This window comes from Numenius arquata, chromosome 10 (genome assembly GCF_964106895.1).
Source record: "Numenius arquata chromosome 10, bNumArq3.hap1.1, whole genome shotgun sequence".
Lineage (NCBI taxonomy): Eukaryota > Metazoa > Chordata > Aves > Charadriiformes > Scolopacidae > Numenius > Numenius arquata.
The window spans coordinates 29,483,457-29,504,029 of NC_133585.1; the positions used below are offsets into that span (position 1 = coordinate 29,483,457).

At 41.4% G+C, this 20,573-nt stretch overlaps 1 protein-coding gene across 1 annotated transcript in view; it reads left to right on the plus strand.

Moving 5' to 3' along the window:
- RNF150 (ring finger protein 150) overlaps positions 1 to 19,889 on the plus strand; it is a 122,764-nt gene extending 102,875 nt beyond the window's left edge. The window contains exon 7 of the mRNA XM_074154771.1: positions 19,477 to 19,889. Coding sequence (XP_074010872.1) covers positions 19,477 to 19,595 — 119 coding nt within the window. The 3' untranslated portion in view covers positions 19,596 to 19,889. The remainder of the gene's footprint in view (positions 1 to 19,476) is intronic.
- Positions 19,890 to 20,573: the final 684 nt, after the last annotated feature.

Consider the following 20,573-nt stretch of genomic DNA (forward strand, 5'->3'; position numbering starts at 1 on the left):
TGTGTATGGCCCGGCTGGGGGGGCACAGTAAGTACACACCTTACCTAGGGTGCCAAAAAGGCTGCAGATCTTAAGACACTTGCTTAATAATTGACTCTAGGGAGAGATTTAGAAGAAAATGTTCTCCTTCAGTAGCGGAAGCTCCATTTATAAATCTGTCTCTATGTATGAATGCTGTGGCAGTTACCAGTTTGCCTCTTTCTGTCCCAGATTACTTGTTCCTGCCTCTGTGTTGCCCTTCTGTTGTGCAGCTACCTTGTGAGCCCAGTCCAGTTTCTTCCTGGTTTGGTATTTTTTTTCCCCATTTGGATCAGTCTCCTGATCCAGAAGTAGTCGTGCCAGTACAACAGGAGGAAAGAAATACGGAGCACAAGAGGAGAGAGGGACATATAAGCCAGCTTTCAAAACACTACTGCCAGAAGCAAGCACACTATTCAGGCACAACTAGACCCTACACAGCTGTCTGTTTTGCCCAGAAATGAGGATAAACAAATAGGCAAAGTAAGCATGAAGTTTCAAATCTCATTTGAATGCTCATATCTGAGTATACAGGCATTTTATTAATGGTCAGTGAATAAGAGAGGCGTAAGGGATTTATTATCTATGACTATGAAACTCAGTAAGGAAAAGTGCCATTGTAAAAATAGTGATGGTACACAAGCGTGTCCTTAGATATATCATTCCCAGTTGCTCTGAATGTACATTGCTTGCACGCAGGGGAAAAGGGGATCTGAGGACTGGGATCAGTGATAACATAGCTTATATCTTTCTTTATCCTTCACTGCCTTAAGCAGACAGCTAGCTAAAACATTGAACAAGAAAGAACAATGTAGAGTAAAATATAAATCTGAGCTGCGGAGAGACCAGATGACTTAATACTAGCTCATCTCTTTGATTTATACTTGAGAATGAAAGCCTTGCCTTGAGAGGGATGTTCAGCATCTTGCATACAATCTGCTTGATTATTTAGGACTCATTCTCACATTTCTCATGTCTGTGGAGTTCTTATTCTCATCAGTTTTCACACAAAGGCCTCCACTGAAATCATCAGGAAGTGCTGTTTAAGATACAGCATGCTACTGTGATTCTGAGTCTTTTTTTGACCAATACAGGAGCAAAGACAAATGGGAGACGCAAGGATCCAGCTTGGATCAGCACCTGGAAGTAAGAATTAAGAAGTAAGACTGTTCAACAGCTCTCTAGCCAGGCAGGTAGAGGAAAGGCAGGACCCCAGGGTCAGCGCTGCTGGTTGCTGCCATTATTTCAGACAGATAAGCAATGCAAAAGTAACACTCACCTGTACTGTGCAGACCCCAGAGACCCCTACCAGGGTCAGGCTCTGCTGTACCAGTCATTATCTACACAGATAGTAACGGGCGGACCCACTTCTCAAAAATTTACAGGTAAGAGCAAATTATAGCAAGCAAACAAATCTAATCAATTTAGCGGGAAGACAGTGAAAGGGCAGCTGTGGCTATGGGAGGGTAAAAACACAAGGCTGAGATACAAGAGGTACTCATAGAAAGTGGTGCCATTTCTGCAGCAGTCACCCTTGATTCTGCTCGCATGGGTTTTGTTCTGGTTGCATTGCTTCATAACACAGCATGCATTTGCCTTAGTGCTCCTGTACTGTCATGACCACTTTGATGGAAACTCAAATGAAAGAAGTCAGCCAGGCAAAAGCTGCAAAAGCTCTACTGACGTGCTGTTTCCAGTCATTGGTATATATGTTTTTCTTCTTATTCATCTGGGCTTTGGGTCTGTGAACGTGCAAGAGAATGACTTGCACATGGAAGCCGTCTGGTGTCTCACAAGCATTTAAAGGATCACGTGCATGCTTACACCTGTACTTCTTGTGTTGTAACCAGCAGATTTGACTTCTCAAAAAGCATGAGAGAGTTGCATTTAGAAGCAGATTATGTGAAACAGGGTTGTGCATGTGTGGTGTTTTTTCGTTTGATAGAGAAATAGTCTTGCAGGAGATGTTTGGCCTGCAAGAAGCATCCAGAACTGCTCTGCGTTAAGTTTTCTCCAGATCCTTCTAGGGGCCACAGTTCAGATTTCCACATACAGTGTCTAGTACTTATGATTTCAGCCTGGACAAAAAAATTTGGTAGTAGTATTTGCTCGTAAAATACCAGTCATGTCCCAGTATGTTTTTGAAACAACTCTTTCTTTTGCTACTTATCTTCAACTCCAGCAGAAATTAGGGTGCTTCAGGGCTCCTTTAGGGTTACCAGAGTAACCAGGTCACTTCATCTAGGAGTGAGAGTTCTCACTAAATCTTTAGTAGTTGGACTTACCTTATTACTGTGCCAGATGTGGGCAGTTTCAAGTGAAGACAGTGCCTGAAGCTGGTGCTTTGAAACTGGTAGGCCAGATGGAGAAACTGGCTTATCAGTGTTTCTAAGAAACATGAATGATGAGAAAAAAAGTAGGTAACAAGTCCTGCCCAACATCCGAGAGGAAATATCCAACTACTGGCCATGAGCGTTAGGAGAGGATTTTCTCCTGCCTCAGAGCCTGTGGGGGACAGGAGAGATGGGCGAGCCCTCACATTTTGGGATGCTGAAAATAGGACCCACGTGGTTATATTCTAGCCCAACTAGATGCCATCTTTGCCACCCCAGTGACAAGGCTGATATCCTGAGGAGTATACTCAGGCTGTAGTCAGCACAGCGAACAGTAGCATCAGAGTTGCATTAATGAGTATTTGGGCTTCCAGAGCACCCAGCAGAGATACGATGGAATATTCACCCCACTTGGCCTTTCTTTTCTTCTATTCTCAGCCAATAACTCTGACTGTTCTTTTCATTTTAACTTATGTTAACATATCTGAGGCACTCAGAGAGTAGGCAAGAACATATGCTGTGTTGTAATTAAACCCTATCTATCTTAATGCACGCATTAATGTGCAAAACAATTTACCTGTAGATCTCTGTGGTGAATTTCTGCTCTATTTGCCACTGTCTAGGTAGCATAGTGCTACAGGACAATGAAAAACCATACTCCTACAGGAAAATTGCATAGAAAATGTATAGAACAAAGATACCAGTGGTGAAGTCAGAATATGAAAAGCATTTAGCTAAAATAAATAGCTTTATTAAATTGTAGCATCTCAGTGGGGGGCAAAAAAAGTCACACAAAGGAGGTTTAAAATCTGCCAGTTCCTTATGCAGACAGTTAAATAACGCACTGTTTTCAGCTGCTAATGTTTCTTTGGGAGACAGCCACCAAATGTGGTACGTCAGGTACGTAGGACTCGCCTCGCTTCAGATTTTGCCCTCATGTGCATGGGGTATTGAATTCAACTGAGATGTTGCTAAACTGTATTACTTCTTTATAATTGCTTTTTTTAAAAGGTAGTGGCACCAGCAAATTGTCTTTCTGTGCACAAAAAGCTATCAATCTGTAAGACCAAAATAGTCTCAGAGTAGATTTTTAGAAAAATGATCTGCCATCCTACTCTGGGAGATGTAACGCGTGCTCCCAGCTGCTGAGTAACCTGCAGCCTAAAGATACACTTCAAAGGAAACAGTTTTGAAGAAAAACTATGATAGATTATATTTGCAGTTGTTCACCCTCAAAAGTGCCTTGTTCAACTACTGTAATGGCTGCATATTCTACAGGGTGGAAACAATTACATTTTTTTGCAGTAATTCATTCCTTCTGTCTCTCTTTTTTTTAAAAAATGAATCCTTTAGGTTTTACCTGATTATGACTGAAAGATGCAAGTCCACTTCCCTTGTAAAAAGTGAAAATTTACTATAAATTTATATTCAGCTTCTAAAAGCCCTCTTTCCAGACTAGATAAATAATGTAACAATATTTTAATCTTTAATTTTTTCTAAAAGCTCCTGAGGTCTAAATATTCTTCTGAAACTGCCTGGGAACCTTCTGGAAACTATCACTTTTCAATGAGAGGAGTTGAAAATTAAGAACTTGAATGGAAAAGGAAAGGCAGAAGGTGTTAAAACCAAACTTAACGTCATGAAATTTTGAATCTAACTTTACAGTAGTGTTCCCAAGGGAAATAATAATGAACCAGTGAAAAGTCATTTACATTTTTTTAAAATTATATGGTTGGTTTCTAGATTTTCAAAGAGCTTTTGTTAGTCTTACTTTTCCAGGTCCGTATTGGTGCATAGGGTAATATTTCTTTATTCTGTCTCTCTGAGGAGTATGAATGCTCAGAACTCAAAAGAAGGTGGAACAGGAGTATATATTCACTGAAAACACTGGAACAGAGAAGAAATGTTTTAATGCAGAGAAACAATGTTTTAAAATAACTCTGTTCCAATTTCAGTTTCACTTGTAGAGTGTTAGGGAGGTCTTGATGGTAGTGGTGGTGTCCAAGTGACCTAATGAGCATATTTTCTGGTAAAACTCCAGTTGCAATTTGTTGAAACTTAAATTGACCTTTCCCCTCCACTGGTCCAAGAAGCAGCTCTGAAAACGGATATCTTCTTCTTGGCCTTTCTCATGTTCTCATGAGCATTTGAGCAAGAGTCCCTGATAAAAATAATGGCTTGGGGGGTGAATTTTCTGATGCCAGAAGTAGTTCACTTGAAACTAGATTGTGACTGCAAGCTTATTTGAAAGCAAATGCTAGGTGGCCGTAAATTTATATAGCCTAGTTTCTATTGATGTCCCTACTGGATTTCCTACCATCCAGACACAGGCCTTCAAGGGCACTTGGCCGGTGAGAAATTATCTTGGGTGGGAGGACTGAGTGGCCTTTAGGTGAGATTGAGTTCACTCTTTAGTGTTAGCATTGCTGCTTACTGTCCTGGTTGCCCCTCTCTGGGTTTTAATTGTCACATCTAGCATTTTGTAAGCAAGTAAATGGAGCTCACCTTTTATTTCCTGATATTACTTCTGTGAACCACAAGCAAGGAAAGCAAAAGGAGCTGGTTAAATATGGAGGAAGCATGCTTGCACTCTTGCTTTAGGCTGGTGAGGCAAAACTGTTGGTTTCCCATCTCAGGTCAAGGAGTCAGGTCAAGTAAAACTGTGCTATGTTCCTTTTCATAAAGTCTCATTTTGGGCAGAAAGGGAGACAGTCAGAAAGGAGACAGAGGGAATCAGAGGTACATTCACATTAATTTAAAAATCTTTAAGTCAAAATGCTTGTTAGTTTAGTTTCAGTCTTTATAAAGGCTGATTTTTGTTTTTTCTTCTTTACATAAGCCATTTATTTAAATGTATTTTCAGACAAGATTTGAATGTAGCAGGCCTGGCCTGGCAGATCAAAGATCTCTTTTTTAATGGGAAAAAAACAAAAAAGTTGAGCTATTGCAGCATTATCAAAGACATGTTCCAATTGAAAGGAGATTGGCATCAACTGATTTAAAATTTCTTAACTGAACATAACAAGAGATAAACTGTTTTCCTTTCTTCTTTATGAATGCTTTTCTCGATTGTTGTTCTGTACTCATGGTTTATCTGTGAATGTGCACTAATACACAGCCTAGCTCACAGTTTGCATTTTATCTGGTGCACTAGCCCTGCTGCAACAAACAATAACATTTGGGGCTTTTCTGTTCCAAATAAACAGTTCTAGGAGGAAGTTCTGTATACCTCCTAGTCATATTTTAATCCTTATTTCATGTGCTTGTGATGAGTTTAAAATGTGCTTATTTTTCTTTCCTATAGAGCACTTTTGGTCACATCAAAAATATTGCTAAATCCTTTACACAAACTGTGAAAGCACCTAAACAAGATCCAAAGGACATTTAAGAGGTTTTATTTTTCCAAAAAGAAAAGGTTTTGACACAGTCCCTGTTTGTTGATTTTTTTTCCTGATTTCTAAACTAATGAAAAAAGCCACATTTCTCATAAAAACAAGTATGCATAGGCAGATTAAATCAGTATTTTGCTTGAGTTTGCAGGAAGTCCTGGGAAGTGTTCCTGCTGGAAACTATGGGCTGTTTCTGGCTGCATAGATCTACTTTACTCTTCCTGCTAGTACTCAGTTGCAGTTATTCAAGATTTATAGATTTCACCAGCACTGACATTGTCATACCCCACCTGCCAACCCATAAATGTCAGCAGCAGTTTAAGTCGTTTTGCACCCTGTGCAAAACAGGTGGCAGGAGGCACGTTCTGCTTACAACTGCCCAGTGGCACACGAAGACCTTCCTGGTACACAGACCATCCAAGCAGTGAGAAGCTCTCACTTTAGAAAGTCTTACGTATGAAAGTTCACATTTTGATAGGGAGAATTCTGCTCATGGCCATGGTCAGATTCACTTCTCAATCAGAAACCCAGCCACAACCATAGGTAGGAAATGTTACTGATAGTGAAACTATTGAGTAGGCTGCAGGGAAGATCAGAGCTGGAATAATTCCTGTTCAAAGACTGCATAATTGCAGAGGAATGTAAAACGTGTTGCAAGGTTTGATAGGCTTGTGAGGTTTAAGAGAAAGGAGCATTAGCAGCAGAATTCATCTGTCATTGTAGGATGTAAAAAATAAAAAAATAAAAAATTTAAATCTCTGTGGGTTGGTGTTGCATGAGGGGTTCTTTTGAAAACCAGATATTATAGCTTTTAACTGACATCCGGCTGTGGTTCTGCACTGGCAAAGAGATGAACTAAGTAGCTGGGGACCTTGTATAGTGAATGATGCTAATTGCTAGCAAATCTGAAAGGGATTATGTCGTGCAGCCACTACAATTGTGGAGAGTAGACTCAACTACCCAGGACATCCCTTCCAATGCAGGTCTCCTAAGGCTTCCTCTTTAAGTAAAGAGAAATACTCCATGTGTTAAATAAATTGTTCTACTGAAGCTATTGTGAAGCATGGTTTCTGCACTATCTGCCCTTTCTTGCTATTGTTTTAAAACAACATCGTCACTTAGACTACAGAGAAGATGAAAAACCTGAAAACAGTGAAGCATTTCAGGTTACTGATTTTAAAGGAGAGGTTTATGGTAGCTCCAGCAGTTGGTAGTTACTCGTCTTAAGTGTTTCCCAGTGCTCAATGAAGGTCAGGGCTGTCCTTTCTGTGTGTATATGAGGGAGGATCAGACACAAGTGCCTACCAAGAGTGCGTCTGAACACAGGGCACTAGAAATGAAGTGTACACTGTTTTCAATTAGGATAAAATTTCCTTATGTAAAGATTCTGCGAAACTGGATATTAAAGTCAGCTTCCTTGCAGAATTTTTAAATTATCCTAAGTGCCTCGGTAGAGAAGTGTATGAATGCTGTAAGAAGCCTGTAGGAAGGAGATTCAAATTAGTAGAATATGTTACTTTGAAAGCATCTAGAATTTGTTTAAAAAAAACTACTGCAATTCTAATGAAATTAAGGGTGACACTTCAGCTTGTCACGTTATTTTTCTTCATTGCTAATGCACATATAAATGGCTAAAATTGTTTCTTCTGTATGGAAAACTGGATGTTCTTATTTTATTTAATTCATCATTCTATTAATTCTTAAATGTTTTGTGTAGACATAAAAAATGCCTGTTTACCTATGTGCTCATCTTAGCATAGCAGCAATAGTATAGCTATAGGGTATGGCTCTATTCAACCATACAGGTTCTTACCTTTTTTCCAATACATGCATCAGACCTGTCTGCAGAATATCGTACTATTGCTGATGCCACACCATCAAGAAGGGCCACATCTCCCAGTACATGGTGGAGTTTGTGAGACTGAAAAGCACGTGCTTTGCCTTTAAACATGGGATTTCTTACAGAGTTACTGAGACACTGCGGTTGAGGCTCCATGATTCTGCTTTTTTGGGGTTATTTTGTTAGAAAAGATTTTTTTACAACTGAACTGCACTTAAATCAATCTTTATCTTTTGAACAACAGTAAGTAGATAAGCCATGGCCTATGACAAAATATATAATTAAGCTGTCCAATTTAAATCAGGTTAGACGGTGCTGTAAAGTTCAAGAACATAAGTTCTCTGGGTTGTTGTGCTTTTTCTGTTGTGTATTCTCTGTTTTATGGACTTGTAACAATTGATCTTTAACCTAAACAGTCTACTTTGGTCAAACGTCTCCCAGTTTTGGGGGGCATGTACCTGACGGTCCTGTAGGAATGTGAGCATGGGACAGGAAACTATAAATGGTCAAATCCTGCAAGCCCACATGTGGCTGGTGGGAGGCAAGACACTGATTTTGCTGCAAGGTGTCAGAGGGGGAAAAAAAAAGCATGACACACAATGTTATGGTCTCTGCACGTGTCTGTTGTTTGTGAGCAACCCTTGGGTAGTGTGGAGGATGCTGAAGCTGTGTGGGTGGATGACCACTGAATATCGGATGGATCTGCCCAGACTTGGCAGGCACAGTGGTCCCACAGCTGTGCCCTGCTTCAGGCGTTGGAGCTGTTGCTGCAACAGAGCCCATTCTCAGGCGCGTTGGTTCCTTCTACTGAACAAAAAAGGAAGACTGTTTTCCCCTAAAGCTAAAAATTACACTATTAAAAGTTGTATTTTGCTAGTGACAGCAGTAAAATGGACATATCCGATATGCAGGTTGCTCCACCACCACTGTGGGATTTTTTCTCTTTTGGCTTCTTTACTGTGCATTTTCTTTCATATCTAATGAGAAGACAACCCTGGGTGAAACTTTTATTATGGACATTTCTAAAGGAATTAAATTTCAGCCAAGCATCACCGTTACCAACATGCATGGTGAGGAGGGGGTTCCTAGCAACATGCACAGAACTCAAGAGCCCAGGGGATGCTGGGGTAATGACTTGCCCCTTTATCCTGGAAATGTCCTGGAGATCTCACGTGGGAACCAGTGTTAGCAGCATTGGAAAGGAAGGCAGGACCATGTGTGAGAGAGAGGGAGAGAAGATGCCCCATCCCTGTGAGGGTTCAAGGCCAGGTTGGATGGGGCCTTGGGCAGCCTGGTCTAGTGGAAGCTGTCCCTGCCCATGGCAGGGGGGTTGGAACTAGGTCCCTTCCAACCTGAACCATTCTGTTATTCTATGAAGATACACATGAACTTTATTCAAGTAATTCCACCGCTGTTGAGCTTTTCAGCCATCTCCTTGCGCCTTTTCTCATTCAGTCCTTTAATATATGCACAGGCATTTTTGTGACGTCTTTGCACAAGGATGTTCATTGTAACTGCTTGTGAAGGTTCAGTAGATGGTTCCTCAGTACTGTGCTTTGCTAGTGACCTAGGTTTTTTTGAGAGCTTGTGCAGTAAAAGGTGTTTAAAGAGACGGATTTGAAAACCATGCACATGCTGCCATGACAGACAAACTCAGCCAAACTAACATGAGCTTTTCCAACTCCCTCATTCAAAAATTAGCAGGAGTTGTCTTTAAAGCAAGCTGTTGTTTACTGTTACAGCTGTGTGCATACTTGTAATTGAGGAAGCAGTTCATAGTGATTAGGCAGAAATGGTTTTCTTTTTGCTTGTCACAGCAGCCTACGTTTCACATCAAGTTCTCAGAATTAATTTGCCCCGTGCAGATTTTCGCTGGCCTGTAGCCACCTTGCACATAAGCTGAAGTAGGAGTGAAAAGCTTCGGCCACCACCCAGCCACAGGTGCTCTGGGATGGTCTCTTCAGTTGCTGCAATGGGAAGGAGGGTGCCTGTGGGTTGAGCATCCTTTTTCTCATTCCTCCCAACCAGGAGCAGGGTGCAAAGCAGCAGGGCAACGCAGAGCCACTGTGCAGGTGGGGGGGTCAGCAGGGATCTCCAGTCCTGAGAAGGAGCGATCTCAGGTGGCTTTGTGCAGCTGCTTCTGCCAGGGAGTCCCCTCTGCAGTATGATCAGACCAGAGAAAAGGTTTTGGAAACCAAGAGCTTATATTTGAATCTCTGGTTTAATATCGTATGGTGCTTGAGGGTATTACGATACCTGTCCAGTGTGACTCTCTGAGGGATTTGTGTGGTGTTGGCCAGTACATCTCTAAATCACCCCGTGAAAGGACGTTTCTTCCTTATGTTCCTTAAGAACAGAACGGAACTGAAGTTTCTCTTGCCATTTACACTCTCGCTCGTTCAATCCAGTGCATCGTGTGTCTGAGTCAGGCTGTAATTTCCTTCTCCTTTCAGGCTTGCAGGAAGCAGAGCACACTGCTGACACGGGACTTTAAAATATAAATAAGAAAGTTCAGTGACAATAGCAGTCACCAGTGTAGCCCCATGGAAACGGAGATGCAGACCATTAAATTGTGTGATTATAATTTTTGGATGTAAAAGGGTTTTTTTATTATGACAGCCTGCCATTAGCCTGTAACATGTGCTAGTACGGACAGCGTTTAACTCTAATTTTGTCACATACCTGCTATCCCTTCAGATTTTCAAATGGCTGGCGGTGTGATTAAAGATGCTTGCTCCCTGGTCAAAGGGTGTATGTCTCTCCACACTTCTCACATTGGCTACTGGAAGAATCCTTGCAATATCCCTTACGCACCATTATCACGACGAAGCATGGTTATTTTTAACTTTATCACTTAATGCTATTTGTTTTGCAGTAACACCAAGGAGACCTGGTCGTTTAGCAGCTGCTAGGAAAACCAAGTGAAAAAGTAGTCCCCGTGCCACACCTGACGTTTTAGACGTATGACATCATGGTAGTTGAGTCACCATCCTTGGATGAGTTTAAAAGTCGCTTAGATGTGGTGTTGGGGGATATGGTGTAGGGAAGAACTTTGTAGAGTAGGGTAGATGGTTGGACTCGATGATCCCAAGGGTCTTTTCCAACCTAGATGATTCTATGATTCTATAGTACCACAGGGACAGCTTGCAGATGTTGAACGTGAGGCAGAAGGGGGGGTGGGAGTGGGTCCCTTCCCTTCTGTCTTTCTGTATGATGCTTTCCTGAAGTTGGCTGCAGTACTCGCCTTGTGACTGAGCCAGCCAGTTCAGCTGCTAGCCTAGCAAAAAAATGTTGCCAAGGTAGTTTGCAGACATTTTTTTAAATTAAGTCAACTCCGTGGCCAATTAAAGGAATAGCAGAGCTGACTCGGGATAGGTGGCAGGAGGGTGAGCTGGGGCAGGGGAGTTGGGCTTCCACTGCTGGGCTCTGTCATGCTGCTGGTACATGGAGCTGTACTTCAGCTAAGTGAGAAACTTGGTCTGCATACAGAGAAATTAAATGGAAGAATAATAATAATTATCAGAGACTAATAACTGCACATGAAGTGTGCTTGGGACTGCATGATACTAGTGATTTTAATTCAATCTGGGTCTGAGACCTTTATGTGAGTGAATTTAGTGAAGAGTTGAATTAGACTTTTTGTTTAATGTGAAATGGAGAACTTAATCTAATGTTTCTTAGGAGTCTTTGAGTAGTGTAGAAAATGGCAGGATGTTACCAGAAGCTAAATCCTTTCAGAATTAACGATCTTTGACTATTTAATATATTGCCAAAGGTAACTAAGGGACTTGAGAATCAAAACTGTCATGTAGTTACAGTACATGTATTCAGTGCTTCCGTATTTTCAAGTCTTTTCCCTTTTTATAGGAGATCTCATTTTCTGATTTTCAATCAGATTCATGAATAATTTTGCATGTTCTAAATAATAATCATTTCTAACAGGCTGTACATTGAATGAAATGCATTCAGATTTATTTGTGAAACTTACTGTAGGCATCAGAAAACCGTGCTGTCCTGACCAGAAGTGCACCTGGGACACTATTTGGGCACTGAGGATGGCCAGTGGTGACCGGTAAGGAGGGTGTGCAGTGGCACCCCACTGTCGCTCTCCCCTTCCAGATAGTGGGAAGGCTTGGAGGGAGAAAGGAAAAGCAGCTTTGCAAAGGTTTAAGAGGCTGGACGCCCTGTTGTGAAGGAAGTAGGGTGGTTCTTGTCTCACAATGAAAGAAGCGGAGAGTATGGGACTGAAGAATGGGGTCAGCCAAAGATGGAAGAAAATACCTTATAAGTGAATAAGACCAGATGCGCAGATAAACTGTGAAGGACCTTGAATACAGGGATTAACTGATGTGAGAGCACAGAGGTCAGTGCAAGAGACCTTAGTAGGACAACTCCATTGACTGTTCAGGTAATCTTTCTGATTGTTATTTTGACTGAGTTTCCAACAGGAAAGAGGAAAGACTAGTCATGGGAAGAGAAAATGATATTGCGGTATCTAGGCCACAGAAGGAATTTCCCTGCTGGTCCCAGGGCAGGAACGTGATGAGCATGACCCATAAGAGTAAGGAGAAAGAGGAAAGTATGATGAAAGCAAAAATACTAGATTTTCTTGTGTCATACTTGGCAGAGGCATGTTCATTATATCACAGGGAGGGTTGGCAGCTCCCTGCTAAGACAGCTGATCAAGAGTTCCCAAAATGTCAGCCAGCCTCTCATAGAGACAAGTCAGATCTCCGAAGTGTTGACTCCTAAAATAATGTTAATATGTGCTGTGAATTTCAAAGGCCTTGTGTTCTGACTCATGGACAAAATCCCAAGGAGCTGGTATATACTCATTAAAGATAGATATAGATATAAATATAAAATTTAAAAAATGCTTTGCTTTTCCAGCCAATCAGGTCCAACTGTCTCCATGCAATAACATCTGGTATGTGTTCTTCCCCTTTTGCTCGGCTTTCTGCAAATGTGTTTGCTATCAGCTCCATGTGTTTTATATCATTTGTCCTTATTTGGACAGACTTTTTTTTTTTCTCCTTTTTTTTGGATAGAGCATTTGGGTGCTGATACTTTCTATGCTGTTTATGAAAATGAGTTTATTGGTCTTGCCAAAACACAAAATATCTTCTCAGGTAACTGGTGTTAAAGTTTATTGCTTAAGTACAAAATGTTCCAAATTTAGGCTTCAGAAAATTGGTTGTATTACTAATAATTTCCCCTTCATTTTTTGATGCTTGACTTGAGGTACTGGGATATGATTTCCAGAAGTTCTGAGTGCATACAGCTGTAGCTGACGTTAGTAGAAGAGATGCTTGAGGCATACAATGTGAAGGTTAATGCTGTAACTGAAAAATCAGGTTTACGGTGTCTTAACTGGGCACCCAGAATCAATGAACGCCTTGAAGAGTTGTGACTGTCCATCTCAGTAGCTCATGTCTAGAATGATGATGATGTTACCCCTTCATACTGTAGGATGCTTGAAGATGGGAAACTATGTCTTTGGCTGTTTTCCATTAGGAGATGCTGTATATTCTCCCAAAACATATATCCTAGAGAAAGATTAAGGGAAGAAAATTTGTTGCCTTTTCACTCAATAAGAAAAATGCCCAGTTTTCTTTAGGAGGTACTCTAGCCTTTTGCGTCATATCCAGGCCCATCTATCAAGTCTCTCAACCGCTTAGGGGTTTGATCCAGTTAAACACATTTTTGAGATGTTTGAATTGAATGAATCTTGCCAGGTCACGGCATTTAGTTCACCCTGGTGTGCTGATGTTTGGGCATTCTTTGTAGTATGTTTCAGACTTGTCTGCCTTATCCTCTGGATGAAGCCCTGTTGCTGTTAGTACATTCACAGAGCTCTGGCTTGTTATTTATGGACAAGACTCTAACCTTTTCTTCCAAAAGCAGTTACCATGCTCAAGTACTTTTTCCCCTTGCTGCTCAGATAGGTCTCTCTCTGATGCTAGGGAACAGCAATAAAGTATTTCCCCAGTACTTTGTTCTCAATTGTAGCCAGACAGACTTCTTCATCCATTTTATTAGCCTCTGTGTACAAAAGGACTGTGCTAGTAACAGGCTTTTTATAACCCTTTCTCCTCAAACATATTCCCACTGCTTCTTTTGCATTAGAGATTTTATAGGCATTTTTTTCCGTGTGTTTTATTTCAGTTGTTTTGTTAGCACATTTATGGCCTGTTCTAAAGTATTACGATTATCAAGATGACATGGAAGGAATTTGAGAGTTACTTACAAAATGATCCAATAAGAAGTGTTGGATGATTAACTTGGGAATAATTTTCAGAGTTGGTAATTTTTTTAAAGAAGAGGGTCTTAGCAATAAAATAAATTTGATTGGTACTGTTGTGGAAGGAGTTGCCATTTGAGGTACAAATTTCATGGGACCATGCTCCTCCTCCTAGACTATAAGCGGCAAAGTGATGCTGTGGCAAGGCTGCAATGGAAGGGAGCAATAAACTCGGTAATGGTAAAGTGCATTCTTGGGCAGACAAAGATAAATAGAGGGCTCTAGAAATGTCTCTCCCTGTCATAAATCAAATGTGATGAAGTGTTCTGGTTGTTCTGATACTGGAAACAAAATCTGAATAACACTGCTTGTGTTGGCAGTTTGCTGTGGCTTCCTGCTGAACAGAATCCATTTTGATAAAGGTCATATCAGTGCCTGTACTGGTCCTCAGAGCCCCAGGCTGGTGGTCACATTTCTGGTTTCTTCTGGAGCAAAATGCTTCTAGATTTATCTGACTGGGGCAATGTTTGTTTAGTAGAAGTGAGCCCCAGACTGGAATAAGGCTCACGCTAACACTTACATTTTCAGTATTTGTCTAGACCTGAGAGCATGCCTGTCACCAGGGATTTCATGTTTTGGCTTAGTCCTATCTTCAGAAAACGAAGAGTGCTGAATTAAGATATATTTCACAGTAGTGAGAATGTGAAATGAATAGTGAAATCAAGGCCAAATTTTACTGTGTATTTATTGTCAAAACGAGGTTTTAGGCAGAGCCCCATTGTCTGCTGTGCAATTTCTGCCAGCTAAGGATGGGATAATAACTGATAAATTTTTCACAGCCTTTCATTAGATGAAGAAATCCACAATTATTCATTTCTCCTCAAAGCTGGGCATCTACCATCAAGAACAGGAGGTCTGCACAAAACAAGACTTGTTCCTTGTGCTAAATGCTCGGCTTTATAGCTAGGCAAATGGGTCACACCTAAGTCAATAGCATGGTAGCAGCTTTTTCTTACCCTCTAATTCCTGTGATTCTCATATGAGGAAAACCATTAGCAGCTGCACAGCTCTGTTCAACAGTTTAATTGTGTGTGGAGCAGGACTGAGTATGCTGAATTAGTTCACGGAGAGCTGATAATAAATGAGGGAAGGGAGACTGACTCCCAGCTGAATAGTTTATTGCTGTGGCCTGCGTTTTTAATCCACAAGAATAGGAGGTTGCTGGCTTTAGTTACACTTTCAGTAGATGAATTACACACTTGGTGGCAGCTCTCATTTGACATGTAATGATCGATACTTCTCTGCTTACTCACAAATGGGTGTTAATAGCAGAGAGCTACCTGAAGGTCCAGAGAAGGAAAAAAGTCTGTCATCTTAGACAAACCTTATATGCATTCAATGCTGAGAAGCTTCTGCTGTATAACATTTTAGCGTATTCTTATTTTTCTGCTGATTTCCTGGATGCAATTGCTTGTGGACCTTCTAGCCCAATCGTGGGGTTCTGAAGCTTTTCCAGCTCCATGAGCTTGGGGGAAATCTCAGCCTCTGGGGCAAGCCAGAGCAATTTTAGGAGAGCCCTGTGGCACTGCCCATGCCCTAGGAACATCAGAGCACAGTGCCGGATGTGGCCTTCTTGGGAGGAGCACGAGGATGAGCAGGAGTGAGGCCTCCATGAGTGCAAAACCCACCACAGTTACATCAGCTTGTTCCTCATCCTTGAGTGGGTTGTTAAAATACATCTCAATTTGTGCCCATGCCTGTATGCTTACCTACACATTGTTTCTGTAAACACAACGACTGTAGGATGCTTAGGTCCCTCCCAAGACTCTTGCAAACAGTATCAAATTCCTAGAAACCATCATCTGACCTTTTTCTTCTGGAATATTTATTAGTGTACAACAGCTACAGACTTACTCAAAGTGTTAGGAGTAGCAGCAGCAGTAGATAACTAGTGATAGTGTGCAATCTTACTGTTCTTAAAGCACCAGAGTAATTAGCTATTTTCATCCTTGTTTGATTACAATTATACTCAAATATAAACACCACTTAATGAACTTTGCAACAAGTAAGGACTGTACCACTATTACCTAGGGCAGTTCCATATCTACGTGGTGATAGTCTTCCTGCATCAGCATCATTACATTTAAAGTAATGCTGGCTAGAGGAGGAGTTCGTTTTATTGCACCTCTCAAACGAGTGTGTGTCAGGGAATATAAGTGAGTGGAAAAAGTCTGTCTGGAAGTCGGCAGTGTGCTGTGGTGTATTGCGTTTCGCTGACATGAGAGGAATGTGGCAGCGAGGTCTACGGTTGCCTGCTGCAGGCACCAGCACTCAGGCTCAAAAGCAGCTTGGGATGTGCCTTTTGCTTAATGAAGCAAAAGACTTTATGCCTGTGGCATGAAGTGCTATAAAGCGCGGTGGAAGTGTTACGGTGTGTGTTGTTAGACAGGATTGCCAATCTCAAACATCTAAAATCACAAATCAGATATTCCAGCATAAAATTTGTCTAGAAATTTGGGATATGTTTTTTTTTAAACTCTTGATTTCCATTTTACTTCTTGACATTTATTTATTTTTAAGTGAAAACTGAGATCTTCACTGAAAGTTGAGATCCTCACCTTAATTCAGGGCTTTCAGAAAAACAGAAAATTTCAAAAAAACTTGTAAAAAGGTCATAAAAGTTCTTAACAGTGACTCAGGCATCTTCTGTAGCAGCTGTGTGATTGTCTAAGTTCTGTCATTGTAAATAGGATCTAAAAACCAGGGGTGCAAAATGCAGGCTAAGCTCCCGGCGCTTGCAGTTTAGTTGAGGCTTTCTTACCTTTAACAAATGTCACAAACTGTGCTGGCTCACGTTACTGAGCAGCTGGCCAAAATAATTAAAAAAAAAAAAAAAAAGGCCACCATAGCCTAGGCAGCCTGTGCTGTGTGGGGAAGCCACGGCGAGGCAGTTTGTAGACCTTGCAGCCAGAGTTATCTGCAGCTGATCCATATCTGGTGTCACTTCTGCAGCCTCCCAGAGTTTCAACCTGTGCATCTTGGGGTCAGCAGTAGGACTCCTGTTTACAAGAGAAAGCAGGTAATGCTAAGGGAGGCATTAATTTCTTTGTGTTGTCTGCGGCTTCCAAAGAAATGACAGTGCTGGCCCTTTCCCTGAAAGGGAAGGTGTAAGGGGTGGTGATCTCTGATTTTTTTTTTCTCCCCAGTCTGCTGACGCAGCAGGCTGTAGCTCTAGGATTTTGAACCGCTGCACTGTTAGTGAGCAAGAAAGGTGGAGCATTCACGTTGCCAGGCACTTTTGCAGCACTGGAAAAGCAACGCCAGGGCATAGGCCCAGGCATTTTTAGGATCCTTTGTTCATTGTTCCTACTGACCTACGCTTCAGTCCCAAAGAAGACAAACTACAAGGCCCACAAAGTCTTTCTTCCAAAGAAAGACTAAGATCCAAGAATTTGAATATTTGTATAAGGTTTTTTATGTAAAACTCAAGTTGGCAGGTTTGGAAAGCGGGTGCTTCTGTAGTTGGTAGGTGAGCTGTAAACCTGCTTCTGCTCTATCTGCCTGTCTTGAACTCAGTTGAGATCTTTTTCTGCTGTGCAACCGTAGAAGAAATAACAATTCTTGAAATAACATTTCAGCACCATAAACGCTTCTCATTTGACGCTCTGACGTTTGGTGTTGGCGGCTCAGCCTGCCTCTTCAGCATTCCTGCGGCTGTCACCATTCAGCCAGCCCCTCTCTCCTGCACAGCTAGTTCAGATGGACATCGCCTCTCTCTCAGGAGTGCTCCAAGCAGCTGTTTAACATGGCTGAGCCTCAGGAACTGCATCATGCAAATACAAATTTGCTCTTAGGTCAACATTTAAAGCATCATTTTCATTGTTTTTAAGAATCCTATTAGTTATAGAGGAATGACAAATAATCCGGTGGCCTGGAACCACATTGTTCTGGCTCAGGGAGCTGTTACTACTACAGATGATGGTTTGGGTTTTGGAGGTGTATGTGATGCGCTTTTGTACTCCTGGATCTAGCAGTTCACCTAAAGGTTCAGTGTAATTGAAGTCCACTGAAGTCTGCAGGAGATATCATTCAGTTCATAAGTACTTCCTTCACCTCCAGTGGAAACATTTCTAGTCAGAAGCCATGTTGAAATGTTTTACTACTGTCATATTGATAGGGAAAAAATATACAGATATAAAGAGGCTGTATGCATTAATTATTTATCTTGCAATCAAGAGAGTATAAAAATAATCCACAGTAAAAATTGGGAAGGGCTGTAAAGGAAAGCACTGGCTCTTTCAGTTTGAATTATGCAGACTGCACTCAAGCGTTCTCTGCAGAACATGAGATCTAATCCCAGCACAAGTAAATACGTTTTTTCTCTAAAACAGATTTTAAAATCATGCAGCGCTTGAGAGGAGACTAATTGTGCTCACTTAGCTTCAAGTGAATAATTAAACTGTAAGGAGTTATTATTTTCCTGGCTCCTCTGTAATGTTTCTTACTTAATAATTCTTAGATATTCAACTTTTAGACTTTTTAGCATCGACCAAGCTCTGCTTCTATTGTCTGAAAAATAAAATATGTAAAGGAGAAACTGTCATGGATTTAAATAGATTGTATTGTTACAGTATAAATATCATCATTGTAATTAAACCACTTAAAAATATGAACCATCAACTTTTTCCCTCAGGGACTCAGCCACCTATGGGATTTTTGTGCCTTTGAAAATCTCCCCAGAGGTCCAGTGTGCTTTGCTTCTCCTGATTCTTCTTGAAAGGAAATAAGCTTTTAGTCCTTTAAAATCTGTTGGCCTTATCTGCTACTGAATACATATATAGTAAGGGCTGTGGGATCAAAACAAAAACAAGTTGTTACTCCTATGCTTGTAGTTTTGGTGGGATTTGCAGTTTGGCAAAAGTCAATAATCTGACTCTTACTGTGTTTGGGATCATGGTGGATTAAGGTGGATCCCTTTGACCTGGATCAAGAACCTGCAAGGTATCTTCAAATCAGAGGGAAGGGTGAATAAACAAGAGACTGAAAAAGGATGAGAGAAGGCACCTGAGAAGGCAGGTAGTGTGGTCCTGAGTCCTGGGGCAGAACTAATGACATCCATGTTGCTCCATCCAGACATTAGCCTAGCGCCCTCTTAAAAGTTTCCGGTAACAGAGATTCTGTCACCTAATAAGGGTTTGGGCATATTATTTTTCCTATTAGCAATGTTTTCCTGATGACTGACCCGCTCCACCAGGTGCCTATGACTTTGTCCTTAACTTGCTGCTTTTGTATGGAGAGTAGGATGATGCCAAGTTGAGGAATTGAAAGGGGATGGGGAGGGAAGTGCTCAAGCAGCGGGAGGAAGGTCATGGAGATGCAGAGCCTGGATGGAGAGCCCCGGGAGGATTAGGAGGAGAAGAAAGTGTAACCCATCCAGGCTCCTTGTCATCGTGTTTCTTGCTACTGATGGCTTGAACTTTCTGATATTTTTGAAATGCTTTAGATAGATGCTGAATAAGAGCAAAGTTTGGAATCTAAGCACAACCTCAGTAGGGGAGAAACCTCTACGTCCCATCTGCAGAACTAAAAGATAGTAATACGTTGACAGAAAGATGTGACCATAATGCCCTTTTCCTGTCTTTTCTACCCTCACAGATGAACAGGAGCCAGCAGTCAGCAGTGATTCAGATATTTCATTGATTATGGCAATGGAAGTTGGACTGTCCGATGTGGAGCTTTCCACTGATCAAGACTGCGAAGAGGTGAAGTCTTGAAAAACAAACAGAGATCCAACACTAAACTACAGGGGAGGGTTACAGGGAGGGACCGAGTCAGCTTTCTAGGATTTGGACCAGTCATGCACATGCCTCCAGAGCACTGTCACTCACTCCTGCACACTCCATTCTGAGATGGTCACGAAAAGCAATAGCAACAGTTGTGTCTGCCTGGATGCGGTTTCATCATCTACATACGTTCATTTTGTTCACATGGGAGATGAACGCTTCCAGTTTACCCACGTGCTTGAGAGCAGTCATGTAACTCTTCAGTGGCTCATAAATACGCAACTGAAATGACAGCCTGCGTGTTTTCTACACTTGTTTGATTGGGGGTTTGTTTCTTTTTTTTGAAAAGACGTATGTTTGTTAAGTTAGTTTGTTCGTTTATAGTTTGTTATGGATGGACGCTCTGTTTTTGTTGACTGACCCCAGCTTTTTCAAGAGTTCAATCCAGAAATCTGAATTCCTGTTCACTGGTCACTTCATGATTTGACTCCAGGATTTATCATTGCCTTGTTGTTTCTGTATGAAGTACACATGGCTTCAGAAGGATGGTGCACCAGCATCCTGCATTAATGTGAAGCCTGCTCTCATTAAGTGGGAGCCTTGGAAATGGTGTATCCTTGAAGGCCTTTATTTGTAAGAGAGCTCTGAATTAACAGAGATTGCTGAGATTTGGGTTCAAACTGCATCATGTTGGCTTTTACTTAGAGCTCTTAGAGTATCGTACAGTGTGAAGGAGAGAAAGAAAAGCTTAAAGCTTCACTCCGTCCTTGTAGTCCTTTGCTATATTTTATGCCATTAGCAGTTGTCAGTACATCAATGGCCTTCCTTCAAGTCACAACTCAGGAGCTGGAAAAGAAGATCTAGTGTAACGTCATGTCTTTTCTTAATTTTACAGACCAAAATCTGACTGGTTCTGGAGATGCTGATATCAGTGTCAGAAATTGCTAATGAAGCAGGAGGCAGGCAGTT